The sequence below is a fragment of the Lonchura striata genome, chromosome 9 (assembly GCF_050655825.1).
Source record: "Lonchura striata isolate lonStrDom1 chromosome 9, ASM5065582v1, whole genome shotgun sequence".
Taxonomy (NCBI): Eukaryota; Metazoa; Chordata; class Aves; order Passeriformes; family Estrildidae; genus Lonchura; species Lonchura striata.
Window position 1 is genome coordinate 19,292,327 of NC_140711.1, and position 13,737 is coordinate 19,306,063.

At 35.7% G+C, this 13,737-nt stretch overlaps 1 protein-coding gene across 11 annotated transcripts in view; it reads left to right on the top strand.

The window, feature by feature from the left end:
- Positions 1-13,737, top strand: part of ACAP2 (ArfGAP with coiled-coil, ankyrin repeat and PH domains 2) — a 63,608-nt gene that overhangs the window by 36,677 nt on the left and 13,194 nt on the right. For 6 of the 11 annotated variants that reach the window (XM_085587744.1, XM_085587751.1, XM_085587747.1 and 3 more), the window contains exons 10-17: positions 2,198-2,310; positions 5,771-5,791; positions 8,844-8,895; positions 9,854-9,954; positions 11,125-11,230; positions 11,659-11,867; positions 12,080-12,149; positions 13,407-13,501. In XM_085587744.1, coding sequence (XP_085443870.1) covers positions 2,198-2,310; positions 5,771-5,791; positions 8,844-8,895; positions 9,854-9,954; positions 11,125-11,230; positions 11,659-11,867; positions 12,080-12,149; positions 13,407-13,501 — 767 coding nt within the window. The remainder of the gene's footprint in view (positions 1-2,197; positions 2,311-5,770; positions 5,792-8,843; positions 8,896-9,853; positions 9,955-11,124; positions 11,231-11,658; positions 11,868-12,079; positions 12,150-13,406; positions 13,502-13,737) is intronic. The other 5 variants (XM_085587745.1, XM_085587748.1, XM_077785679.2 and 2 more) reach the window with 1 other exon arrangement.

Genomic DNA, 13,737 nt, shown 5'->3' on the forward strand with positions numbered 1-13,737 from the left:
TTTGCCTCTATTACTCTGGTGTATTTTTCTGCTCTGTAAAAGTGGAATTCAATCAGAGAAGTAATTAAAAATGACACAAAATAAATTTCATGAGAAGGCTCAGTATTTTAGATAATTCTGACTGAGAGTGTGGCATGATAAATGATCCATATACACCTTCAAAGCATAGATCTGGAGTCATTGGAAAAGACAGCTGCATTTTCTGCAGCAGTTTTCCAAACCCAGAGGAAAATGTGATTACATTGGACAGAAAAGACTGAGGAAATGTGTGTTGTCTTTAACTAGACAAGGAGTTGCAGGCATCACTGAGGCAAGAAGATGCAAATTTTTAGCAGATTTCATTATGTTTGGGATCTGGTAAGTTAGAGTAATTTATCAGTTTTTGGGGAATGTAGAGAATGTGACATCAGTGTGTCTAAGTTTGTACATAGTGGTTTTCTCCTCTTTTTATTTTGAGAGCTTACATGAAGCCTTTTATGTTCAGCATGTTCTGATCTAGAAAACAGGCAGAAAATCAAAGTTATGAATTGCTGAATTATAAATACAAAAATTTGCTTTTATTTTGGTGAAGCTTTTATTTATAACTAGTATGTTTATTCAGATCAGTGTATGGTAGTGATATGATAGTTCCATTTTCTTTCAGAACTCTTGCACTGATCGTCTGTAAATTCAATAATAAAAATCTATATTTAACCCTTCAACGTTAGGTAATCTATCCAGATTAGTAATAGATGAAAACAGTGAGTAATTGTAAGGAATTTGTGCTGTTCTGACTGGGGAGCTTGAAGGGTCCATTTGAATATTTGTAACCATTTCACTATCATGTGTAATTAACCTTGGATTGGACCAAACCATCTGCATGTATAAGAGTAAACATCATGTGTAGCACGAAAGTTGTGTGCATCCTGGGCTATTTCCTCGGGATAATGACCACGTTGGTGTTGAAGCTACTTTTCTATATATAATTCTTGCCTCTTTTCCTTTATGTATAGACAAATTCCTAAGAAGCAAAGTACAAAACAGAGACTTTCAGATATACTTTTCACACAAAGCTGATGTTAGCAATTTATGAAAAGTAACTACTGAAGTTTCAGGAAAGTCATGTTACAAAATATTCTGTCTTTTCAATATTTAACTTGTTTGGTTTTTTTCTTCCGGAATTTAATTTTCAGTAATGTGTCTCTTACACCTATGTTAAAGGGAAGAAGCCATATGTTGCTAGTCTACTTTAAGGATATATATTTTAATAACAGTGAAATAAAATTACAGCATGTATATTATTTTCAGCTCTGGACAAAGTTGTGAGAAATTATGTCATTCCATGTGTGCTTTTTCATGCACCCCTAGTAGATGTTAGCCTCCCACTCTCTGAATATCTGAATTCTACCTCCCTGGGAAGAGCCCATGCTGTTCTCAATGAGATGTGAAAGCAAATGATTGCCACAATTATTATTAGTCTAACCTACCTTTCCTAAAGATGTGAAGCAATCAGCCTTTCTAAAGCTCAGAAAGCTGCTATTAATTGTTATTAGCTCGGCTTAGTTGTTATTAGGTTGATGGAAATACATATTCCCTTATCCTAGTTGTAATTTTGTAATCTTACCCAAGATCTTAAAGAAAAAATTACTGCCAAGGTCTTGTCGTCAGTGCCGGCACCGTGATTGCTTTACTCCAGAGTTAACTGATAGCATCATCTTTATTTGATTACTTATCTTCTAAGTTCCTATGCAGCTCAGCTGTCAACATGACAGAGCTGAAGAAAATGCTAAAGCACAACTGACTTTATACATATCTGCAACAGGCTGCAGATGTTTCTCAGTTTTAACTCCTAACTTTCATGGCTTCTTCTCCTCTGCTTTTCTATCCCCTTTCTTGGGCATATATGAGAGACCATTTGACCAGACAGTTGAAGCATCAGATGCTCTGTCAGCAATGTTTGCCCTCTATTTGGCTGTAGAGGTCACCAATACCTGAACAAGAAATTCCCCTTGTTGCAGGTAAAGTAAAAATCTTCAGCATTCTCATTGCTTAAAATTGCTTTTTAAAAAAAAGCCATCAGGGGCTGAGAGTCATGGTTTGACGAATAAGGGCTGCAAGCAAAACCTTATTCTTAGATATTTACTCTTTGACAACAGTACTGCTCATACTTGAAGTTTCATTTGAACTGCAGTGTGTTTTTCTTGTTCCTTTGTACTAGGATTATTCCAGTGATGATGCTAAACTAGAATACAATGTAGATGCAGCCAATGGCATTGTTATGGAAGGTTATTTATTCAAGCGAGCCAGCAATGCCTTCAAGACTTGGAACAGGTAATTATTCAGAACCTCTATTTGCTGCTTATAAAAATACTGCTTTTGAATCTGAATTCTCATCTGATTCATAATCTCTGTAACTCATTGAGTCCATAGTTTTGACAGAACACTGGGGTGACTCTGTTAGTTAACTTACAGATCACACTTCACAGCCATTTTTCCTTGTTTTCTGTACTAGTTATTTGCAAACCTTTCCCTTGTGAAAGCATATGCTAGGAAAGTGTTAGAAGACAGAGTAAAATAGAAGCTGTATAATCAGTGGAAGCAGAGAAACACAGTCAAGCACTCAAGTTATTTTTAATGAAAGATAAGCAATGCAATTGTTATCCTTTAAAATTCCTGTCTTGTGCAGTGACTTTTGCTTAGTGGTTTTGATGACCCTTTTGGGAATTCAAAATATATTGTTAGTCATTTATCTTTAACAATGTATATTTTACTACTATTTAAATATTTTTCTTCCTGAACAGGATTTCTTTTACATTTCCAGGGGAGTGTGCTTTTTTCAAGGAAATATATATGCTGGAGCATTTACAGTGTGGTTGGATACAGTTCTTGAATTTTAGATGTAATTGGTTGTGATAAATAGCTCTCTATTGTTGATGTTCTGCTATTTTTCCGTGTTGCCTCTGTTAAACTATTTGCTGTGTTTCAAAGGACAAAATGTGCATTTGAGTGGGTGGTCCCTTCCAATCTTACTTATTCTGTACTTCCTTGGGCATCTCAGCACACCACAAGCTTGTAAGAAATTGGGATCATTTCATTAAATCCATAGACTGATGGAAGGGCTACTGGAGTCAATAAGACTGTATCTATATTAGCAAGTCATGGGCAACTAGTACAAAGGATTTTGCTTTGGGCTGATTCTGGTCTGGTCCTTTGGCCTTATTACTCATCTGTAATTGTAATGTACTTTCTGGGTTAGTTTCATGCACACAGAATTCAGAGTTCTCCAAGATAAATCTATGAAGCATCAAAGGATGGTGAAGGGAGGAAACTGGGACATGTGTGTCAAAAGCACCTTTCTGGTGTAAAGTAAAATGTTAGTGTTATCATACTGAGAAAAATATGCAGTAATAGGGCAGGAGATTGTCCTTTATTGGATTCCCAAGGGGCTTAAAGGGTCCTTTTTGCTATTGCTGGATTGACTGATGGTGGAACTCTGAATATCAGGGCAGTGACATGCGAGAGCAGGACAGGAGTGTCTGCTTCCACATGGCTTAATTCCTAGGAATACTGTACATGTATCTTACCTTGAAGTGATTAGAGAATAGGATTCAATTAAAACTAACCTCTGTGTCTTGGTAATTTAAATGGACACAAAGTAAATAAGCAGACATTGTAATTAAATCAAGATACACAATGACATTCCTACAGATTAGGTTGCAGATTTGAACAAGTATAATAAAAGCATATCCAAGCAGTAATTTAAGAGGGCAAAGATAACCAGCTTGTTAATGAGTCAGAGCTGCCTACTTTTATTAAATAATTGATATTTACTTATAGTTTTTTCTTCTGTTTCTCACAGGAGCATTCAATAAAGCAAACCATTTAACCTTTTTAGTATTAGATCCTTGATAATTTATCTCACTGAGATAGACAAATTGGATGCTTTAAGGCAAGAAATAGGATTGGATATGCTATTTATAAACAGTTCTGAAATTGAATCAATCATTTAAATTTAGTATTCCACATATTCACAAACCATTACTAATTGCTATTAAACTACTTTTATCATATATAAAATATACATTTAAGATTTAATGAAGACAGTTTTTAATTTCTGAATCTAGTCTGCCATTTTTGCTATGTTTTAATAAAGAAATATTTTTGTTATTTCTGAATACATTTGTAGTTGCTTGCTATACTGTAGGCACAGAAGTGGTCACTGCCTGTTTCCTGTGATGGAAGATTTTACTTGTGTGTGTTACTGTTTCAGCTGTGGGGAATTGTACTGCTTGAAGTTTATCGTATATTAGAGATTATAAAGTTTTTCCTATTGCTAATTAAAGTACAAGAAAGGATTTTGTCATTGCATTAAATTGTTTTGTGTGTAAAGTTTTACAAAATACCAAAGGAGGAAACATTCAGAGAATTATGTATTTTATTTTAGGGAATTCTGAGCTGAAGTCAAGACAGACAAGATACTTACAGATTAGCAGTTTTCTCCTTTATTACATCCCCATCTTTGGGGAAGGTGGGTGGAAAATCAACCAGCTGAAGCAAAACTAGAAGAATTTGTCTAGAAATACTGGAATTTCCTGCTGTTCTGAGCTAAAGGTGACAGCACTGGTCTTCCTTGCTAACTGCTAAATGCAGTCAGTAGTAATGAGGATTTTAAATGGAGGCTTCTCTTTTACTCCCATTGGTATCAGTTGGTCTTATGTTTGTTCTAGACCTTTTTAAGAACTCCTTCAAGAGTGAATGAAAGGCACCAAAACCCATTCTAATAGCCACTATTAGCAGATACTTACCAACATTAAAATCAACAGAGAAGAGATAAGGATATGATAGGTTTTGTCTGGGTTTGACACAGCAGAATCATTCTAGCTGACAAATGAGAGAAATGTGGTGTTTCTGTGTACATGTCTTGGTCAGTGAATCCATGGACCCCATAGTGGTATTATCCTGGGAAAAGTCTGGTTGCTGGGGGGAGAGAAAAAAAAAAGATTATAATACAGCCCTTTGAAGGGGGTAAATCTGTTGTGGTGAATAAAAATTTGTTTGCAGTCCAAACTAATGTCTTGCTAGCATAATGAAATTTCTTCCTGTGGCACCTAGCAGCTCATGTTTCATCATCTCAAGACTTTAATTATTTGGGCTTTTGCATCAAGTTTCCTTTCTTGGGACACTTCTGTGTGACACTGGCTTTAGAAACAAATAAGTGTTTGAGCAGGCTGCAAAGTAAACCCTGAGTTATTTGCAATTCAGTGTCACTATATTTTGAAAGAGATGGAGCTTTTGTAATCGCTCTTTGTTATGACTGAAAGGACATAATGCACCCAAGTATTTCAGATAATACAGTTCAGTGGAATCAAAATTATATCCTTGTACTGCAAAGTTTTAGAGTAACAGGTATGGACACCTGTGTTTAGAATGTATGTCTGTCTGTTGGTAAATGATACACGTTATTGTACACCAGGTTTCTTAAGGCATCAGGACAAGAGTTAGATGCATTTATTATGGAACAGTAGCTGGAAAGCTCTTTTGGTTCCCAGAAATTCAAATGAAAAATAAGTCCATATCACAAAGAAATAATAAATGTGTGTAGGGAGAAAAGCATTTGTCAGACCACTAGCTTGAGTCCAAATAGATTGGATGCAATAGATGTATTCCTTTTTAATTCTGCTGTATTTTCAGATCATGCTAATTCTTTTCTTATTTTGGTCATTTTGCATTTTTCATCCCTTTTCCTCCTTTCCCTTATGTTTTAATCCTACCCCATTTTTTCACATGACAGGAAAAAGCCAGATCACATCAGGTACCAACCAGCTTCTTTTATACCTTCCCAATGTTTCCGTGGCACGCAAAAAGCTCTTCATTAACCCTGCATTTAATTTTGATTACTTGCAATGGATGTGTAAGTGACTCAGTCTAAGAAAATAACAGAAGGATTCTGCCTGGGATGCCCATATACCTGCTACTCAATTCCTTTAAAAGATTTAGAAAGATTGAGCTACTTTTTAGCTAAAAAAGGAATTAAAGCCAAGTTTCTGCACAAGATCATTGCCTTGCCTTTTCCCAATTGCTGTTGATGAGATTTTTTTTTGTCTTATCAACTGCATTGGGAATAGACATGTACTTTTAAATGTTGTGCTTTCTTAATTACTCTGTTTTAATTGTGTGCTGGTAGCAACTAGAGGAGAAAACTGTTTCTGAGAATCACAAAGCACAATTCATTGTTTTATGTCAAACTAAAATTTTATTATTTTTTTCAGTATTACTCTCAGTTCTCAGAAATTGGACTTTTTTCTATAGATTTTTCATTGTTTCCTATTTAATAAATACAGTTTTGAATTGTGTAGGTATACATGGTGGAAAGTATTCAGTTTCTAAACAGGAACAACTGTATTTAACCACTATGAAGTAAAACAGTGTAAACTACTGTAATATTCCAAAGACTGTTTTCTCCTTCACCATACTTCTCTCTTGCTTTTGACAGAATGACACATTTAAGGAAAATTTGGTAATAGTCAGTACTTATTGCACACATGATGCCTGGAGATTTATTAAATTATTCTTAGAACCTGATAGATGTGGGTTACCCTACAGCAGCACTTTCAGTACAGAGATTGTACCTCAGAAGTTCCTGGCTGATGCTGGTATAAACCCCCAGCAGTCTGTTTGTTTCAGTAAAGTGTAGAGTTTATTGATGTTATTTGGTTAATGAGGAATAATTCCAAGTTTTTGGCCTGAATAAAGCTGCAGTGGTGCTGACACCTTGAAGGGCAGTCTGACACTTTAATCTCATTAAGAAAAAAACAAAATGTATTAACTCTGACACCTACTTCTAAATTGTGATCTACATTCTAAATTCTTGATCTCATTTGGTAAAAGTTTATTTTAGAAAAGCACTAAAACCTGTACCTTTTCTAGCTGGACGGAAATTTTTTCTTTAACAGATTTAATTTCTCTACTAGGAAAAAAAAGGGACTGAAATACTTTCAAACCTTCTAGACTAGATTTTAAAGATGGCACAAATTCGTGTTACAATTTGCGTGTTCACTTATATCCAACTGATGAGATTAGAGCTTGTTTACTAGAGTAACTCATGAAATATTTAGCTGTAGAACAAATGAAGCATTGCATTAATGAAGTTAATTGCACTTCCTAAGGCTCTTACTAGGGATTTGCTCCATTGCTCGTTGTCTTGGGGCAAGGCTGCTTTTTTTTTTCTCCTTTACCGCTCCCTTTATCACTTAGGCACCGCTTTTCATGTTGTTCTATTTTGTGTTACATTCAAAAAAAGCACATGAAAAATTACATGAGTTTATTTCCTTTTCAAGTCTGCTTTTTTGTTTAGCTTTCTATACTTATATTAGCAATAACCTGCCTTATATTTGGGGCATACTTACTGCATCTGCAAATAGATGGTAAAGATGACACCTTTTCAATAGCAGTGACTAAAACTACTGCTGTTAATAAATTTAAAAAGTCAAGAATGACAGGAGATCCTGTTGTTGCTTTTTAAATTAAATATATCTGCACAACATTTGAAAAGATTATTAAAAGGTAGAATCTCATCTGTCTATGAAACACTAACCTTTCTAATAAATACTAGTTTTTCTGGTTTGGATCTAACATTTTTTGTATATATTAATTTTTCCTAACCATCTTTGTGCACTTCTTTCCAGGAATGGCTTGTGGTGGTTGAACAAATACATGGAGCCCTCTTGTTACTAATTGTAGTAAACTGTAGCTTGAAGCTCAACAGCCTATGGAGAATAAAAAGATCTCTTGCAACACAATATTTTGTGTACTGTTACAATTCAAATTAACTGGCAGTGCAGGAAAAAGTGATGTGTGCTAAAGGTGGGGTATTGGAGATAAATGAGGAATTATGCTGTGGTAAATACACGTTTGCATTATAAGCCTGAACAAAACAAGGTGTAAATTTCACTCAATTGTCTTTTACATTCCCTTCATTTTTGTCAGTGAAAATGAAACTGTGATAATTGGTTAGCTTTTATTTTGTACATCCCTGAAGAGCTAGAAAGGCATGGTTGTATCTAATGGATTTTTTTTCATTAAGTGGTCATTGTTACAGATCTGAGAGGGTTTTTTCCTAAAATGTGAGTGCTTTTTCCATTCTCTGAGATGTATCCTGTGTGAACAGTGAGTTTGACAAGGAAGGATACAGTTCAGAGGAATTTTTAAGCATTATATTATCTTTTTAATTTTACAGGATCCCTTCATTAAATCTTTTATTTGATTTATTTGATTTTCCATCAAAACTGAGGCTTAATTTAGGATCCTACTTAAAAGGTTTTCATTGGATTTTTTTTTTTTTTAGTTTTTATATGCAGTGTTTTTATTTCAGACATGCCCAATGTAGACAGATATGAAACCTGCATGGGATAACAACACTGAAGCATTTTTACTGCTTTAGTAAGTTAGTTCTACTCCCAAAATTGTTTCAGGATTAGTTTACATGGGTTTAAGTATTTTTTTCTATTCAAACTATCTGAATTCATTTATCAAACAACTACTTAAAATTGTAACTTGCTGCTAAAATACTGAAGGAAATGTTATTTAAACTGAAAATGTTTTGTGTGATAGCTTAACTAATGTTGTCATAACATGAATGTGTTTGTTTATGACTCAAATTATTTGAACCTTGCTTTCTTTTCTGTTTTGTGTCTGCTTCCCCTTTGTTCATTATTCTCATGAAATATTTGCCAAAATTGACTGCAGTATTACTTTCCTGAATTTTTTTATGCAGTCTCTTTGTAGACTGTATGTTAGCACATCTCAGTCCCATAAGCACTGTAAAATCAGTTATGTATTCTCTGGCTGTCTCTTCATTTGAATAGGCGCTGGTTCTCAATACAAAATAACCAACTTGTGTACCAGAAGAAGTTTAAGGTAGGAGTTGAAAACTGGCTTGGGATAGTTTGGGGTTTGGGTGATGATTTTCCTGATTGATTGGGGAAACTGCTGATGTGCCTCCCGTGTGATCTTCAACAACCTACTGGTTTTTTCTAAATTAGTTTCTCCCTTTGTAAAATGAGCCTAATAGCTACACTGACAGATTCTGAGATTCCTGTGCACTGATTGTAAGCACATACTCTTTTTGCTGTGGGTTTGGTAACCTAGTTAGAGCTTTAAAAGTTGGTCCCAAAGGGCTTGTGCTTACTTGCTGGCAGTCATTCCATGCTGTTCTCTGAGCAGTTGTGTTTAACTCTTTCAGGACTTGTTCCCACCAGTTACTTACTGGTTCACACACCCAATTCAGCAACTGGGGGAAAAAAAGCACAAAAGCTTGTTACAAAGCAGTCAGGGCAGCTATATACACGTAGTTAGTGTTGAAAATGCACAGTGGCTCAGCAGTCAGTATCTGCCTTGTTGCTGGTGGGAAGTGCAGCTGTTTGATGTTAAATCAGCAAGTTCAGCTCTGCCCCAAGCCATAGAAGCCTTTTCAGTCAGGTTTTGGGCCCTTGCTCCTTTGTTTGCTGTTCTAGAATCTGCTTTTACACCAAGGAGCTGTATCTGTTCTTCAGGTTGGAATAAAAACAGAAACTGTATGGAGATGGTGGGGAAAAAAAGAGGAAAGAGCTTCTGGCAATTAACTCCTCCTCACTGCAAACCGACTGGGATCAGAGGCTGTTCCTTGAATAATGTTTAAGTTTAATGTGTTGATTATTCAGTAGATCGGATTGTAGATCTCCAAATCCACTGAGTTCAAATTTTAGTTTTGAAGGAAAAAGTTAGTGTAACCAGGCAAATAGAATTCAATGATTAATGATTCAGGATTGAATTATTATCTTCTTATCAACTATATTATTTTTTCTCTCTGACTTTCTTGTTAACTTTTATCTCTTAGGATAATCCCACAGTAGTTGTTGAAGACTTGCGGCTCTGCACAGTTAAACACTGTGAAGACATAGAAAGACGTTTCTGTTTTGAGGTGGTTTCTCCAACAAAGTAAGGAGAAGCAATTGAGTATGTTAATTTAAAAATAAAAATCATTACATGTGGTTGCTTTAAAATGTAAGATTAATATTTCTCTTGGGATAGATCAAAACAGGGAAAGTATCTGAAAAATTCTGCTCTCTGAAATTTTGGCTGAGAGTAAGTGATGCTGTGAGAAGTGTCCCTGGTATTTAGTTTACTTTTGGCATTAAAATAAACATGCGTTCTTGTGCTTTTTGCAGAAATGGCTTGTGGTGCAGAGCTCTGCTGTGGCTTAGTAGTAGCTGATACTATCAGCTGCTTAGTAATGTAGAAAATAGGTCTCAGTTTCTCCACATTTGATTGGTGCAATGAGAGAGAAGCACATAAATAAGTTGTTGTCTCAGTGATGATAAATTATACTTCAGAATGCACTAAATGAAACTACCAAATAAAATTATTCTTCAGCTCCAGCAGTGCATGGGCTGTACTTGGGAAATTTTGGCATCCTGCCACAGCAAGGGCAGGACTTGGATTCTTCGTTAGTAATTGTGAGATGTGAAGATTATTTAAGTTTTCCATATGAGGTCAACTTGCTTTTAGGTTTGGAGGTTATCTACACTCTCCACTGCTCCTTACATTTCTCTTCGGAGTAGATTGCTGTCCATCCTGATGTTTGCATTCCCAGATGTGAGCCACAGCATTTTGCTCTTGCTTGCCTGTGCTTTTTCAACCCATAAGTATTGGAACAGCTTTATACTTCATGACTTGCTTCTTTTACTGTTGATGAGAAAAGTAGTTCATTCTTTGTCAGAGAGCTTTAAAATTACTCTGTCTTAATCTCAGTGAATGAAAGTGTGTTTTCAAGGACTGATACCTGTATCTTGTGTCATGGGTGTAAAATGCATTTGAAGGCATAAAAAAGAAAAATTTGGAGTAAGAAAGCTAAGTCATTGTCAGTGTTTCTGAAAGAGCCATTTCTGTATCTATTAGCATTACCTACAGATAATTTTGAAATAAGGAGTTTGCAGCTCACAAAGGCTCAGCTGCTTTGTTATCTTAAAATAAATGTGTTTATTGCATGATGCCTACTAAACTTGTGATAGGAAGAATCTTGCTCCATGAAAACAGACCTCTGCACAATGAGTTGTTGGATGTCAGCTGCTTGGCCACTGTCTCTGAGTACTTTGTGATTTGTCACAGGAGCTGCATGCTTCAGGCCGACTCGGAAAAGCTGCGGCAGGCATGGATTAAAGCTGTTCAGACCAGTATTGCCACAGCATATAGAGAAAAAGGGGATGAATCTGAGGTGAGTTTAACAATCCACCAAACAACAACCTCCCTTTAAATCCTGAAAATTCTAAATACATAAAGCTGTTTTTTATGAGAGAGAAGGAAAGAAACAAACCATTGTTTGTCTTCCAGTGGAAATACAATGAAATTTTGAAGTCTATGAATTGTATCTCATCTGTCTTTCACTTCATCATGTTAATATCACTATGGCCTGTATATTTTTTTGAGATCTCTGTAGTGTGACTAAATATCATAGGATATTCTTATATTCAGTTTTATATATCTTCTAAAAACCTAAACATTTTTTTAATTCTGTGGCTTTCCTTGACCTTGGTAGAAGAGAACTTTTCTTGTATTTTAGTGTACAGTCAGTATCTGTGGGACTTTAATTTCTTTAGTTTAGCATGTCTCTTAATTGGTTTGTTTGTGTCTTATCTCTTTTAGAAACAGGAAAAGAAATCATCCCCTTCTACTGGGAGCCTAGAATCTGGGAGTGAGACAAAAGAGAAGCTGTTGAAAGGAGAGAGTGCTCTGCAGCGAGTCCAGTGCATTGCTGGTAATGCTGCCTGCTGTGACTGTGGTTTGGCAGATCCTCGCTGGGCCAGCATCAACCTGGGAATCACACTGTGCATCGAGTGCTCTGGGATACACAGGTTGGGGACACTCACAACTGCAGTTCATTTGTGCATTGGCTTAATTAGCAAGGGTGGTGTTTGCCTCTTCTAAGGTATAGTTAAAGAAAATTAGAGACCCTTGTTTGTAAATAGAATTAAGGTAACTGCTTTATTTGCATAAATTAATGGTAAATCTGTCTGAGGTAAGGTGTAACAAGTTACAAGGTAATGCTTTTTTCCATGTTGTTTAGGAGCTTGGGAGTCCACTTTTCAAAAGTAAGATCTTTAACGTTGGATTCATGGGAACCTGAACTACTAAAGGTACAGTGTTTTTGAAACAGGTTTCTCTTTGGTACTTAGATTGTTGTTCTAAAGCCTCTGCATCAGAAAGTTCAATGCAGGAAATACATTTGAACCCAGTGTATGTCTTGCAGTTTCGAGCAGAAAATGTTTATACTTGTGTGTTGGTTTATTTTAATTCATACTTTCTTATACTCCACAGTAATTTGTGCTACAAACTTGCAATTCAGAACAACTTACAACACCTTCAGGTTTCCAAGTGCACTCTGAGTAGCAAGTTTCATCTGATACTTTCAACATATAAAAAGGCAAATCTGTATACATACCAATAATGTTGTTTCAGTGGGCTGAAAGTTTTGGAAGTGATATATCAGCCTAAAGCATAATCATACTCAAAAATTTGAATGTCAGCTCTTAACAGTGAGATGTTTCTGGCCTATAGAAAAATACTCATGCAACTGCTCTTGTGTGCCAAATTTCTAGCTTGAACCATGGTTATAAAAATCATGTGACACTGAAATCCTGAAATAGGAACTCATGCATGGATGCATGTATGCAACTGGATAATTCATGCAAGCATTTGTTTCTAGCTTTGATGTCCTGGCACTTAGAAATTGCTTCTCTATTCTGAATAATTAAAAAACAACGTGTTTTGTGGTTAAATAATTTTTTATCAATGTGTGCATGCTGAGAAAACAATCAACCAACTCCCTTGCCCAGTCCAAAAAAAAAAAAAAAAGCTGTACCTCTTGTACTGTTCATGTAAATACCAGAGCTAAGTGTTCTAGTATTCTACCTGATATTAGAAACAAGAAGTCTGTTAACTGCAATCAATAGGGTTAAATTCTCCTGTAAGTAGGTTTTTGTCTCTGTTTCTTTTCCATAGTTGTATCAGATTATGGTTTAGCAAAAATGTCCATTGGGTAAGGTGGAATACAGTTGATTGAATTGTCTTTTGCTAAGGGGCTAAGAAGAGCTCCTGGCAAAGCTGATGGAAAAACACCTTTGTTAATGAGACCTGCAGGTGTCATTCTGGTGGTTGTTTTTCCAGGTACTTTAAAAGTGACTAGATTTTTTTCTTACCTTACTCAGAATTTGGTCTTTCTATTCACTGGTTGTTTCATTATTATTGTATAAACCAATGCTTATTTCTGTAAGTGTACCTTTACCAGTGAAAACACTAAGTTGTAAATACAAGCTGAGTGAGGTTAAAAACAACTGAATACGTAGATAAAGCTTTTTGCAACTATATTTTAATTTATTCATTTTGCTTTATAGCTTATGTGTGAATTGGGAAACGATGTTATAAATAGAATATATGAAGCAAAGTTGGAAAAAGTGGGAGTAAAGAAGCCACAATCTGGAAGTCAAAGGTAGTATTTTACCAGCAGTGCCTGTTGCTTCCTTTTGTTGTTGCTTCCTTCAGCCTCCACCTGTAAAAGATGCTGCCACTTAACTGTGTTACACTCCTTTAGTGTACTCATTTTCCTGTATCCCCACTATGTCTTGCTCTCTCCCTTTTCTCACTCTCTCTCTTTATTGGGCATTCCTTCTGTTGGTCCCTTTCTGCTCCTCCTCTTCATTTGTTCTTTTTGTGGTCACACTCCCT